Source organism: Mytilus edulis, chromosome 13 (genome assembly GCF_963676685.1).
Source record: "Mytilus edulis chromosome 13, xbMytEdul2.2, whole genome shotgun sequence".
NCBI lineage: Eukaryota > Metazoa > Mollusca > Bivalvia > Mytilida > Mytilidae > Mytilus > Mytilus edulis.
This window is the reverse complement of record NC_092356.1, coordinates 23,554,475-23,569,439: the sequence shown is the minus strand read 5'-3', so window position 1 is coordinate 23,569,439 and position 14,965 is coordinate 23,554,475. Positions and strand designations below refer to the sequence as shown.

Below are 14,965 nucleotides of genomic sequence, written 5' to 3'. Positions count from 1 at the left end.
GAATTTGACTATACTTTTTGGACCTTTTGGATTATAGCTCTTCATCTTTTATATAAGCTTTGGATTTCAAATATTTTGGCCACGAGCATCACTGAAGAGACATATTTTGTCGAAATGCGCATCTGGTGCAACAAAATTGGTACCGTTGATTTGTTTACAACAGTCTCATCAAATTCCGTTATATTTACAACGATAAATATGGGTACAGCAGTCTTCACTGTGCTACAATCTTAAAACAAGCAATTTTACAAAAAAGCACACAAGCATCTATCAAATTAAAAACACATGCATTGTATTTGACGTCAGAAAATGTATGCGTAACATAGAAAGAAATGTTTGTCGTTCAATGTTTACACCAAACAATTTTATAATTTCACACGGGAAAAAAAACAATCGCATTTACGCCGGTCTGGATCCGTGGTGGTCTTAATTTCTGATTCTTAAACTTTTCAAGGCAATAAGCATTGACAATTGTCATCGCCAACACCCTGATAAAAACATTAAGGTACTATCAAATTTTGGGTAAAATACATTTTGTGCTTTTGAAGTAAATAAAACATAATATACAAAGAACATTTTTAAATGATATTCTCGAGCCACTCATTAATATAATTATTTTATTGAGAAACGAAAATAATCGTTAATGTAAGAATTACGCAAACATTACAGGTATATAAACGATTACATCTGTTGAGAGTCTTATGTTTTTAAATGCATAACCACATATTAAGAACATGATCATTAAATCGCCATCTTTTATACTCTACGAATCATCATTGTAGATTTCTTCAACGATTGAGATTTCCATGGACGGTATATTATTCCTGCATAGGCACTTGGTCCAGAAGTATATTTTCCATTCAAACTAGCTCCGTTTCCATTCCAGCATCCGTGAAACCACCACGCACCCTTTAAACTTAAGTTAGCAGCACAATTTATACCGGAGTTTGTATCATGATCTCTGTCATATGTTGTAAAGTAAGAACCGTTGTATTGTGCCATACCATCACCTGAAAATTTAAACAAATATTATACTCCTTTCTTATAATTTAACTAAATTCATGTTGTTTGTAAGCATGGTAAGAAATCTAGTTTCTAGTAAAAAATGGAAAACAACACGTTTAATAATTTATTGCGTCCGAAGCGCTTTTCTGGATTTACCTTCATCAGGAACGCTCAAAGCCAAACATTTGAAATCCGAAGATGTATAAGTACCGAAAATCGTTGAAGAGCTATATGTTAAAAATACCTAAAATAAATAGCCAAATTCATCTAAAGCCAACTTTGCCTGAGGGAGTTGAAACCTTTGTTTCATAATAATTTCAAAATTTATAAACGGACAATTTTAGTAAAGTTTGTTAAATCATGTCAGTACCGAAGCACTGACTACTGAGCTGATGATACCCTCGGGGACTGATAGTCCACCAGCAGAGGTATCGACCCAGTGATGTAAAAAATGGAAAACAACACGTTTAATAATTTATTGCGTCCGAAGCGCTTTTCTGGATTTACCTTCATCAGGAACGCTCAAAGCCAAACATTTGAAATCCGAAGATGTATAAGTACCGAAAATCGTTGAAGAGCTATATGTTAAAAATACCTAAAATAAATAGCCAAATTCATCTAAAGCCAACTTTGCCTGAGGGAGTTGAAACCTTAGTTTCATAATAATTTCAAAATTTATAAACGGACAATTTTAGTAAAAGATGCATTTTCTCTGTGATTTTCCAATACAATAAAAAATAACTTAATTTCTCGCTCACACGTTTATTTACTTCGAATCGAATGCAAATTTCGTTCACACACTTTTCTTTTTTTTTATTCGAATCGAATTCGCATTAGAAATGCGTTTTCGTTTAAACCAATATGTTGAAAAGCAATAACCGTTGTATTATGTCATACCATCACCTGAAATTATAAAAAAAGATACTCTCTTCTTACAATTTCGAAGAATCTAAATTCACGCTGTTTGTTAGAAATATGGTTTTAAGTAAACAGTGTATTCTTTTTAATTGATATTGTTCATATGTTTTGGAGTTGAGTGTGATGTTTTTTTTTCACTGAACAAGTGAACATTTTTGTTTAAGGACCAGCTGAAGCCCGCGACTTCGGGTGTGGAATTTTCTCACTTTGTTGAAGACCCATTGGGGGCCTTATGATGTTATTGGCCTTGTTCGGGTTGTTGTCTCGTTGACACATTCTCCATTTCTATTCACAATTGTATTCTCTTTTCAATGTTTTGCAACCGAATGAAATGATATCTAAGTATATAAAATATTTTTTTTTTTATTGCAGATTTATTTAAAACATAAAATATTGAATAGATTTGTCAGTCATTTTACTAAATCCTTTGATATAATGCTATATAACAAAACTTGTAACACAAAATTTAAAACCTCTGTGACTATAGAGGACAGTAAAGCCTTCTGATTGGCCAATCTCGATACAGTAAAGAAAGTATATGCCACCGTTATCTAAACCTACAATTTCAATTTCTTATATATATTTCAGATCTGAGCGTCACTGCTGAATCTTTTGACGAAACGCACGTCTGAGGTCCTAAATTAGAAGCCTATTACCTTTGATAACTAGTATAAACCACGTTTAAACTTGAAAAGTGTAGCTGCGCGATTTATACGACCGTTGAATAAAATCTTCATGCTTAAAGTTTTGCTTAAAGGCTCAGTAAGTTATGTTGTAGTAAAAACTTTAATGTTGGGGTACGCCCTTTTACATCCCCAAAATTTTGTATATTGGAACGGAAGCCAAAACAAATGAAAAGAGCAGTTTTACATTGAAATGTACATTCACTCTCCTACTGCTAATTTTTTTTATATGTACTACATTAGATATGAAAGCAACAGAGCACTGTATTCTTTGATGAGTGCTTTTCAACAGTATTAATTATTAAAAACTTGTTCTACTGACTGAATTTCAATTCCAATAATGGCTGAAATCTATATACTATTTTACCTTTTTTATTAATATATTAGTAATGTTTAGAAGGCTGTATGTTCCGAATCTACATCAGGTCCTAACTATGAACACTAAAAACAAATTTGGTGAAACCGTTGCCAACAAATTTAGATGATAGCTATACTGTGAAATGCTAAGTGCAGACACAAACATTTCCCCTTTGGTTTTGAGGAATACACATAATTTTACCTCACCGTTAGTTTTTCGTGCATGATACTGCGTTTATGGTCAAGTACCTCAATTATTATTTCCAGAGAAAAATTAATATTGAACTGGCATTTATTTTAAATTTGGTTTAAATTTCAGTCAATTATCAGAAAGAAAGACTTCTTTGTAATTTAGTAAAATTCATTTCAAGATAAGGAATTGTTTACATGACATGAAAATAAAGATATTTATCACAATACATGATTTCGGAAAATTCCTGTTACAAATAAGTTTTATGTATCGATATTGATAAATCACATATTCAAGAAAAACGTTGAATATATAATATGGCAGATTAATATATCTGGATCATGTGCTGTTCGTTGTTGTGCTGTCTATTGTGTGTAACATTTCGGAAGTAAAAGCTTGGGGTTAATATTGTTTGTTGTACTGACAAATATATTTTGTGCGAAAGCCGAGAAGTCTTATTCATATTAACAAACATTTGGGGGAAAACTATTCACAAATGCATAGATTCCCATCACCAACATACATACTTAAACCTCAAGACTTGACACCATTTTTATAGAGTCGTAATGACTATTTGCCTTTTTACTACAAATATATATAAATATGTATAAGTAACTAACGGTGTTTCGGGATTTTATAAGCTAAGTTCTATCTTAGTAAGGGTCCAATCTCAAAAGTCTCCCTATTTAAAAGTCTTGTTTTTGATGGTGCTCTTTTAAATTTTTACTGCGTTTATACGCAATGATAGGCATCTGTTTAAATATTGTTTTACAATATTCATCTCTTTGACAATTCTGCAAATGTGTCTTAATAGCTCTGTTAAGTTTTCTAACTGAAGGGTTATATTCAGTTACCAGTGTAAGTAGCTAGAATTTTCCTTTTTCTAAAATTATCTGACAGGGTGCTGCATCGTTTACTCTTGTATTTCACATCTTGTATGTTTTTTTGCAGTTTCTTACTTATCATAACCTCTATCTATAAGCTTATTTTCCAAAGACATCAGATGTTTATCAAGATCAATTTCATTGCTATAGTGTGTTATGTTAAGAATTATTTCTGTTCTGATACTTTTAAAAGTAGGTCGAGGATATGCACTTGTAATTGGGAGATACTGATAAGTTTCAGTTGGTTTGACGTGTAACATGATGTTAAGGTGGTATGGGAGTCTAAAATAAAAATGATAGAATTTGTTCATACTTTGCCAAAACGTTGTATCTATTGATACATGTTGAAAAATATAATAAAAATGATAGGTCACCGCGCATTTTCTCAAGCTACAGGACGGGACAAAATGACACATTTTGTATGGATTATACAGGAAAAAACACCATTTTGTGATTAGAAACTAAACAAAATGATAGAATTGTTAAATACTTCAGGAAAAGATAGCTTTCAGACACTGCTTTGAGAATATCAAAAGAAAAGATAGGGTCACCGTACGTTTTTCCCGGCTAAAATACAAAATAGGAAAATTCCATACAGAATCCTTCAGAAAATGCACTTTTTAAGAGTTACCTCCCCTTAAAATGCCAATTTAAAAAAAATAAATAAAAACAACCAAAAATAATTAACATTTGCAAAAATATCAATATTTAGAAGTTATATTCTTATAAATTGGTACTTTAAAATGAAAATGTACATTAAACATCTGCATTCCTGCATCAAATTTTGCTAACTTGATGGAAAATCTGGACCTTTGATTCTCTGTTTTTTACAATCCAAGATGGAGGAAGACACCCATACCACCTTAAGGACACCTTTCGATTTAAAACACTCCTTGTTGTACACATCAGTATCTAAGTACGTCACTTCTGTATTGGAACAATTATACATAAACTGAGATAGAGGGTCTATATTGTTGTAATTACAAACTCATCAATACGCTGCCATGCTGGGAAACTGGGATGTCAAATGCTCACGATAAATATGTAACAATATAGTGTGTTAAATGTTCTCCTTTACATAGTGGTGCTCCTATTAAAGGGGAGAATACATACAACCGGAAGCTACATTTGACATATCCTATTGGAATCGGTATCGGATTCGAGTCGAAACTTGTAAATGTTTGATTATATTGATAATTTGGAAAACAAAAGGGTCTGGAATGGTATGATTTTCAATAAACACCATTATCCTATTTAAGTTATATATTGTCGAACTCATTGATTCGTCGAATTTATGTTAGTTCGGCTTACATATTGGACTTCGTTATTTCAGTTGTGTAGATACTTGTAATTTAGAGAAACTTAATATATTATATTTGATCGTCTCAAAAAAGTAATAATACACAATCAGGGAAACTAGGTATATTCTTTTGACAAGCTCGAAATCGAAGGAAGCTTTTTAAATTTGCAGATATACAAAATTAATTTATCTTATTCATTTTCATTTTGTATCAGTACTCATTTTTCCTTCATATAATATCGGAACCATTATTTTAACACTGATATAAATGTATTGACATAAATGTATTACCTGCATTGCCTGAATAGCCACTTATATGAAGTCTGTACTTGTTCGATGCGCCGTCAATTTTGAAATTCTTGAAATTAGCATAACTTTTACTTCCGTCCCAGTCCTCTAGGTTTATTTTTAACTCGTGTGTTCCAATTGATGTCAGTAATGCAATGTTCCTGTTACCTGTTAAGTAAAAAAAGTATTTATGCAAATTTAAGCTACATGTTGTATAGAGTACACCTAATGACCATGTGTCCGTTTTTTTAACGTCATAAAAGAAAACAAATATCTTGTGAAGTGTCGCATGTTCCGAATAGTGAAAAGTTTTATCGGAATTAAATATATTGCTGTTCGTGAACAGAGTTAGTTTACAGTCGTTCTATAGTTAGTGTGACAAATCTTATTTGACATTAGTATCTTTACTGCAATCAGGTGTTTTGATTGAATAATTTAATCAAACAAGATAATCTTGTGGAACACGAATCGTTACTAAACGAACTTGTAAATAATATATTCACTAACAAAGGTAAATTATAGTCAACCATCAGTACAGTGGTCATGTTTGTAGTCTTTCTGTACGACTACTAGGAAGACGTGTCACACAAACTAGAGAACGATTGTTACTAAATGAATTGTTTTATAAGAGTGACTAACTATGGACAAGTATTTGCACCAATCAATCAAAACAGCAATTTCTTTACCCAGTCGTCCGGTTAATATTTAATGGTTTCTTAAAACACAAATGTCACTCATCCTTTTACAAGAACTTTCCACCTAATTTGTGAAATTTTTTATTTGTTGTCTAAATCTTTTGCCACCCCAGGATGTAATATTTCCATGGGAAGTTAAGTTCAAATAAAATCTATCAGTCATACATTAACTTTTATGTGTTTTTTATAATCACACAATTCTAATCAAAAAGAATTAAAACTAAGATTACCTAGCCAAAACTCCCTATTTAGATTCCCAAATCCATTTTCGTAATCTTCCCAATTTCGGTAAAACTCTGTTGAGCCATTAAAACGTTTTTGAATAACCTGAAAAAAACGTATTGTACGCAAATTATATACAGATTATAACAGTTTAGTGGTTTGTGAATCGCCTTCTTGCATTGTCATAATTTATGGACACCATCACCATTTGGTTGACCGTTATGGAATCCGTTTCACAGATAATATCGATTATGTTCAGTATGTCGTTACTAAAATCCCGTTCCCTTTTCACGAATTGGACCTATCGAAATAGACTATTTACCGGCTTTGTAATAGCATGCATGGGCAACATGACGGGTGCCACATATGGAGTAGTATAAACTTACCTTTCTAGAGCACATGAGATCACCCGAACATCTTTGGTGCGGTTCGTGTTGCTTATTGTACCCTATTTGTGATATTAATAATTTTGTGACATGTTTACCTATTGTGTCTGTTTGTTGTCAATATAATGAAATTTGGTGCGACTGTCATACAAGTTAGAGGTTTAGCTAGCTATAACACCGGGTTTAATCCACCATTTTCTACATAAGAAAATGCCTGTACCAAGTCATGAGTATGACAGTTGTTATCCATTTGTTTGATGTGTTTGCGTTTTTGATTTTTTTTCCATTTAATTAGGAACTTTCCTTCTTGAATTTTCCACGGAGCTCAGTATTTTTGGGATTTTACTTTTTAAAGCTAATATTGTATCCAATTGCCATACATTAGGAAAGATCAGTACTGTAAGCATTTAGAACAGCTGGTTCTTACACTGCGCCTCTATTTAGGATGATAGATTATATTCATAGATATTTTGTTTGGTTTATTTACTGGTTCACAAATACGATATCCATATTTCATCCAATAGAGATACATCTTGGTATTTTTTCTGTATAAATACGGTTTGATAGCGTGAAATTGAATCAAGGCTAAGGATAGAGAGAGAAATATTACAGAAAGTTCAAGTCATATAAATGTTTTAAATATGCCACACAAAGTTAACCCTATTTTTCACCTTTGCCAAAAAAGTTCTATTCTAGGATATAATGTAACGAAACTTCAAAGTAAAATAAAAATATTATTAGTAAACAAATCTATGTCTATATATACAGAAGTGCTTAAAGTCGATATCATGGAGAATTGTAAATATAGTGAGATAATGGTATTTCAATGTGTTTTTTTTTTTTACTTTTCAAGGAAATCAAGCAAAATATATACAAGTATTTTAACAAAAGGTATGCTGTATATCTCTGTCGTCATGCCAGTGTTCGCTTCTTTTATGTTCTTCTATAAACTACAGTTGAATAATAGAATGAAATTCAAAACAGTGTAGCTGTGGCCATTGATTGACACATTAAAATCATCCATTGACTGGGACAATTTACGTGAACGTTTGTCTGTAACGACCACTGTTCACGACGTACCTACGATAGACATTTAAACTGTGGGGTCACCAAAGGTTTCTTAACGCCTTTAATTATAAAATAATTCGAAAAATTAATCAGGAATAACCTTACTGTTTTGATTTATATAATTAATATAAATCAAAATGTCGTGTTATTTCTGATTAATTTTTCGAATTACTTTATTAAGGTGTTGAGAACCTTTGGTGACCCCATAGTTTAAGTGTCTTTAAAAAGTACATAGTGAGCATTGGTCGTTACATACAAACGTTCACCTAAATTGTCTCAGTCAATGGATGATTTAAATGTGTCAATCAATGGCCACAGCTACACTGTTTTGAATTTCATTCTAATTTCTATTTAAAAAAAACCTTATCATAAGTGAAAATAAGAAAACGGTTCTAGAAAAAATGATTATGCTTACCGTCCAGTTCTCATCCTCACACAGCACCTTGAATGTGTGGAGTTGGTCAGGTGAAACAGTGTTTATATCAGATTTGACACCCACAATATCTTTGCATTCTGTTCCTTCAATTATAAAACAAAAGTAGTGTGTTCAATAATCTCTATCGTATCTTATCAAAGCTGTTTCAATTATCATATTCCCATTCATATGATACTATATACTTCATTTCTCTCACCGCAGTGTCCTTTTATATATTTATTGCACGAAGAGATATATCTCGCATCACACTAGACAGAGTGTGATACGAAAATGTTATATGAAAACTGCGTTAAGGTGGTATGGGTGTCTTCCTCCATCTTGGATTGTAAAAAACAGAGAATCAAAGGTCCAGATTTTCCATCAAGTTAGCAAAATTTGATGCAGGAATGCAGATGTTTATTGTACATTTTCATTTAAAAGTACCAATTTGTAAGAATATAACTTCTAAATATTGATATTTTTTTCAAATGTTAATTATTTTTGGTTGTTTTTATTATTTTTTTAATATTGGCATTTTAAGGGGAGGTAACTCTAAAAAAGTGCATTTTCTGAAGGATTCTGTATGGAATTTTCCTATTTTGTATTTTAGCCGGAAAAAACGTACGGTGACCCTATCTTTTCTTTTGATATTCTCAAAGCAGTGTCTGAAAGCTATCTTTTCCTGAAGTATTTAACAATTCTATCAATTTGTTTAGTTTCTAATCACAAAATGGTGTTTTTTCCTGCATAATCCATACAAAATGTGTCATAATTTTTTACTATATTTTTCAACATGTTTCAATAGATACAACGTTTTGGCAAAGTATGAAAATGGTTAATTCGGTTCGCTTATTCAGCATTATGAGACGATATTACGAAATTTCCATTGGCTTTTCGTTAGTTTATTGATAACGTTCGGACGTTAAGGCTATGTACATTTTGTTTATGGCAACGGACCACGTGCAACGGACATGGGTTTGCTTCATATAGATTCTACCACTGCATCGAGTGTAATACGATATTTATCCACTCGAGACAGTTAAATTTTCAAATTTAAAACGCGAGGCTTGCCCGAGCGTTTTAGATATTTAAAATTTATCTGTCGAGAGTGGATAAATATCGTATCGCATGAAATTTGGTGGTGGAATCTGTTTTTTAAATGATTTTTTAATATTATGCAGGCAAGCTTATTCTTTTTTTTCGAATGATCTGCAAAAAGATGTGTTCTTTCTATGTGACGTCTTCAGGCATGGTCGCCTTTTTTCATGCCGTCATAATAGGAAATTCAGAGGAAAGCAAGAAAATTCGACGTCCTAATCAGATTTTAACCAATGAAGTACTGAGATCAAACGAACCACACGTTGATTAATTTTTTTTATGCAATGGATGCAGAAAGCGATAAATTGACGAAAAATTAGAGAAAATTGTATACAAAACACTCGCATTTTTCACCTTTTCTTCAGTTTAACAATTTGTATTACATTCTGAAGCGTACAAAAAGGTTTTCAAAAGTTGGATGCTAAAGTTTGACACCGGAAAATGAAATTAACGTCAAACTGTAATGTGCAAAAGGCTAGATAAAACACATCACCAAAACACATAGACCAAGGTGAGAGACACAGGCTCTTTAGAGCCTCTAGTTATATATAAAGTTTAGACCTTTGGGTTTCCTGTTTGAATGGTTTTACACTAGTCATTTTGGGGGATCCTTATAACTTGCTATTCGGTGTGAGCCAAGGATTTGTGTTGAAGAGGGTACTTTAACCTATAATAGTTTTCTTCTACACACTGTGACTTGGATGGAGAGTTGTCTCATTGGCACTCATACCACATCTTCTTATATATATGTACTATTTCGATATGTTTAATTTGGGTCCGGAGCTGGCATGTCAGTAACTGCTAGTAGTTCTTTGTTAATTTATGAATCATATTCATTGTGTGTAGTTTCTTTTGTTTACTATTTTGTCATCGGACTCGGATTTTGTTTAAACTGAGTTTTTCTGTGCATATTGTTGTGTGTTTGTTTATTCTACATGAGCTAGATATAGTTGTATAGCGGGAGGGTTGAGATCTCACAAAGCATGTTTTAACCGCCGTATTTTTGCGCCTGTCCCAAGACAGGAAACTCTGATCTTTGTTAGGTTTTTTATGTTGTTTTTTTTATCTAAGTTAAGTGTGACGTCCATTTTCACATAACTAGTATATATTTTTATTAAGAGACGAGCTGAAGCCCGCCTCTGGTTGAGGGATTTTCTCGTTGTGTTGAAGACTCATTGGTGGCCTTAGGCTGTGCTCTGGTTAGGCTGTTGTTTCTTTGACACGTTTTTTATTTCCATTCTCAATTTTATTGATTGATCAATTGATTGATTGATTGATTGATCATTTTACTACAAGCAAAAGTCATGATCATTTGAGAATCCTTTATTTGTATTGTAGTGTTAATTTCACCAATGAAGCTCTACATTAATTTTTGTCTTAATATTAAATTTCTTTGTAAACTCTAAAATCACCGTCTGATTATAATAAGACACGCAAGAATAAAAAAAATTATTTGGCCTTCAATGTCTCAACCATTTTTATTGTGAGTAACTTCATTGTTCAGTTAGATTTCGATTTTGATATTGTTTTTGCAAGTTTCCATAATAGATATCCGGTAATTGTTCTGCATAAAACCCTATGGGAAAGCACATTGACTTAATTTTCCAAACGTTTATTAGAACCCAATGATTTGGCAAGGTGTTGCAACCTGTAATGTAAAGAAGTTACAGCCGATTGCATTGAGTGTGTAGTCAAAGGTAGCATATCCTTGGTTAGCTTGCTTGTATTTTTAGGTTAGGTAAGCTACCCTCCTTTAAGAGTAGACTAGTTCGACAGATAACCAATCAATCTGTCTGTAGGACTAGGCTCCTTCTACAGGAGAGTGGTATACCTTACCTAGTTACTTCATAGTTCGGCTAACAAACAAGCGATCCAAAGATATTACCTTTGTCTACAAACTCAATGTAATCGGCTGTAGGTGTAATACCACCAAATCATGGTACGTCACATCCGGTTGCATACGAAAGTAGGCCTAAAAAAATATTCCCTTGAATTTGACAGTTGTAGAAAATTAACCCTGCATTTCAATGCACTTAAATTTTTCTGAGTCGTAAATATGTATGTTGGGTGTCTGAAAGCATCATTCTTTTTTTATTTGATGGTCTTATAAAATATTTTGGAACGTTAAGGTTACATAGTTACCAAAGTAGGTAACCAGTAAATAACAGTGTAAAAATTGGGTTGTCTACCCTCGGCGGTGGTTACTTTCTTATATGCAATGAAATGTAGTGTGAAATTTTCACTGTATCACTGGAAAGGATTGAACTTTACACATGCAAAGTATTTCTTTGGTTGAAATAAAGGTAAATACTGTACGATTTTTTTAAAAGTGCCAATTTAACAAAGACTAATAGGGAAAAATCAATGGTGGTATTACACCTATTTAGGGAAACTAAATGTGCACTCGTGACCCTATTGTACTTTCATTTTTAAAAGTTATTAATAAACCAGTTCATACATTGTAAACATGGACTATTCGGAATGGATTTAGACACAGAAAGTACGTTTGAGGTAAAATTGCATTGAAATGGGGGTTTACGGGTGTTTTCTTAGTTAAATGGGTGGACAGACGAAGCTATATTTAGATTACTGTGTTAAATTTTAAATTACCCTTACAGTTTTTGTTTTGTTTATACAACATGTGAATTTTTTATTTCAGTGTTAACCATGTTCTGAAGAGCATTCTGTTGAAAAATCTTATATGTGAATTGGTCTGCAGATGACACTTCAGCATTAAAGTATGTATCAACTATCATCATGTTTTTTTTTTGTTTTGGCCGCAAAAGTTTACAATTTGCCATTGTGCCGTCTACATTTTGCACAGACAATAACTCATCTAAACACTTATTTGTCCTGGATTTATACACATCAGAATCCAGTCTCACATACTTAAACTTTATAATTCTTACCAATCATTTTTTGTACCAGCATTCCAAGGGACATAACCCTTTTTAAAAACATTTTGAGGTATTTTTTTATTACTCTTTCTCCCCATTTTCTAATGTAAAATACAAGAAAGTGGACTTTTTGTGTAAATCTATTAGAAATATACTGTTATGAGTAAATAAAAAGAATTTGATACCAGTAGCAATAAATGATTGACTGAAAGGGAACCGTTATTTCTCACACTAGGGGAACAGACCAAAAACTCAAGTTACACATAAGGGCTTATAGAAACTTCCGTGTAGACTGTTAACATTTATAGAGACAGTTCTTTCAGCTAAAACACTTTAATTATTGATTTAACATTACATTTATTTCATTTTAGTGGGAAAATAATCACATTTGTTTTATTTTTTAGACAAAAGATATCAAGTTTTGATGAAAAAGGAAGGAAGGAGGAAAAATGGACCAAAACAGACCAAAACAGACCTTCAAATGAACTCTAAAAGGTGCAATAAAATTGTTTATCATCTTAAAGTTGTCTTTTGTATTTTATTTAATTGTTTGAATGCATATATCATGAGTTTATGATCAGATATTAGTCAACACTGCATTTTATAATGATACACTGAAATTAGGATTTTTCGAAGAAATTGGACTGAAATTGCCGTAGGATATGGCCTTACATTATAGTGATTTTCTCTGAAACTATAGTTCTGACTGAGACAAAACTTGACAGTTATGCTTGAAATAACTTGCAATTGGAGGGGAAAAAATTGCATTAAGTTTATTTGACATTTAGGTGTTCTTTAGGTGTAATACCACCAAATCATGGTACGTCACATCCGGTTGCATACGAAAGTAGGCCTAAAAAAATATTCCCTTGAATTTGACAGTTGTAGAAAATTAACCCTGCATTTCAATGCACTTAAATTTTTCTGAGTCGTAAATATGTATGTTGGGTGTCTGAAAGCATCATTCTTTTTTTATTTGATGGTCTTATAAAATATTTTGGAACGTTAAGGTTACATAGTTACCAAAGTAGGTAACCAGTAAATAACAGTGTAAAAATTGGGTTGTCTACCCTCGGCGGTGGTTACTTTCTTATATGCAATGAAATGTAGTGTGAAATTTTCACTGTATCACTGGAAAGGATTGAACTTTACACATGCAAAGTATTTCTTTGGTTGAAATAAAGGTAAATACTGTACGATTTTTTTAAAAGTGCCAATTTAACAAAGACTAATAGGGAAAAATCAATGGTGGTATTACACCTATTTAGGGAAACTAAATGTGCACTCGTGACCCTATTGTACTTTCATTTTTAAAAGTTATTAATAAACCAGTTCATACATTGTAAACATGGACTATTCGGAATGGATTTAGACACAGAAAGTACGTTTGAGGTAAAATTGCATTGAAATGGGGGTTTACGGGTGTTTTCTTAGTTAAATGGGTGGACAGACGAAGCTATATTTAGATTACTGTGTTAAATTTTAAATTACCCTTACAGTTTTTGTTTTGTTTATACAACATGTGAATTTTTTATTTCAGTGTTAACCATGTTCTGAAGAGCATTCTGTTGAAAAATCTTATATGTGAATTGGTCTGCAGATGACACTTCAGCATTAAAGTATGTATCAACTATCATCATGTTTTTTTTTTGTTTTGGCCGCAAAAGTTTACAATTTGCCATTGTGCCGTCTACATTTTGCACAGACAATAACTCATCTAAACACTTATTTGTCCTGGATTTATACACATCAGAATCCAGTCTCACATACTTAAACTTTATAATTCTTACCAATCATTTTTTGTACCAGCATTCCAAGGGACATAACCCTTTTTAAAAACATTTTGAGGTATTTTTTTATTACTCTTTCTCCCCATTTTCTAATGTAAAATACAAGAAAGTGGACTTTTTGTGTAAATCTATTAGAAATATACTGTTATGAGTAAATAAAAAGAATTTGATACCAGTAGCAATAAATGATTGACTGAAAGGGAACCGTTATTTCTCACACTAGGGGAACAGACCAAAAACTCAAGTTACACATAAGGGCTTATAGAAACTTCCGTGTAGACTGTTAACATTTATAGAGACAGTTCTTTCAGCTAAAACACTTTAATTATTGATTTAACATTACATTTATTTCATTTTAGTGGGAAAATAATCACATTTGTTTTATTTTTTATACAAAAGATATCAAGTTTTGATGAAAAAGGAAGGAAGGAGGAAAAATGGACCAAAACAGACCAAAACAGACCTTCAAATGAACTCTAAAAGGTGCAATAAAATTGTTTATCATCTTAAAGTTGTCTTTTGTATTTTATTTAATTGTTTGAATGCATATATCATGAGTTTATGATCAGATATTAGTCAACACTGCATTTTATAATGATACACTGAAATTAGGATTTTTCGAAGAAATTGGACTGAAATTGCCGTAGGATATGGCCTTACATTATAGTGATTTTCTCTGAAACTATAGTTCTGACTGAGACAAAACTTGACAGTTATGCTTGAAATAACTTGCAATTGGAGGGGAAAAAATTGCATTAAGTTTATTTGA

At 32.1% G+C, this 14,965-nt stretch overlaps 1 protein-coding gene across 4 annotated transcripts in view; it reads right to left on the bottom strand.

Annotated features, from left to right (window-relative positions):
• The window catches only part of LOC139501427 (fibrinogen-like protein 1), a 77,469-nt gene that overhangs the window by 39,388 nt on the left and 23,116 nt on the right, over positions 1–14,965 (bottom strand). For 2 of the 4 annotated variants that reach the window (XM_071290505.1, XM_071290507.1), the window contains exon 2: positions 8,412–8,515. In XM_071290505.1, coding sequence (XP_071146606.1) covers positions 8,412–8,515 — 104 coding nt within the window. Of the gene's footprint in view, positions 1–1,864; positions 1,909–5,628; positions 5,794–6,550; positions 6,648–8,411; positions 8,516–14,965 lie in introns of those variants that run through there. The other 2 variants (XM_071290508.1, XM_071290506.1) reach the window with 2 other exon arrangements.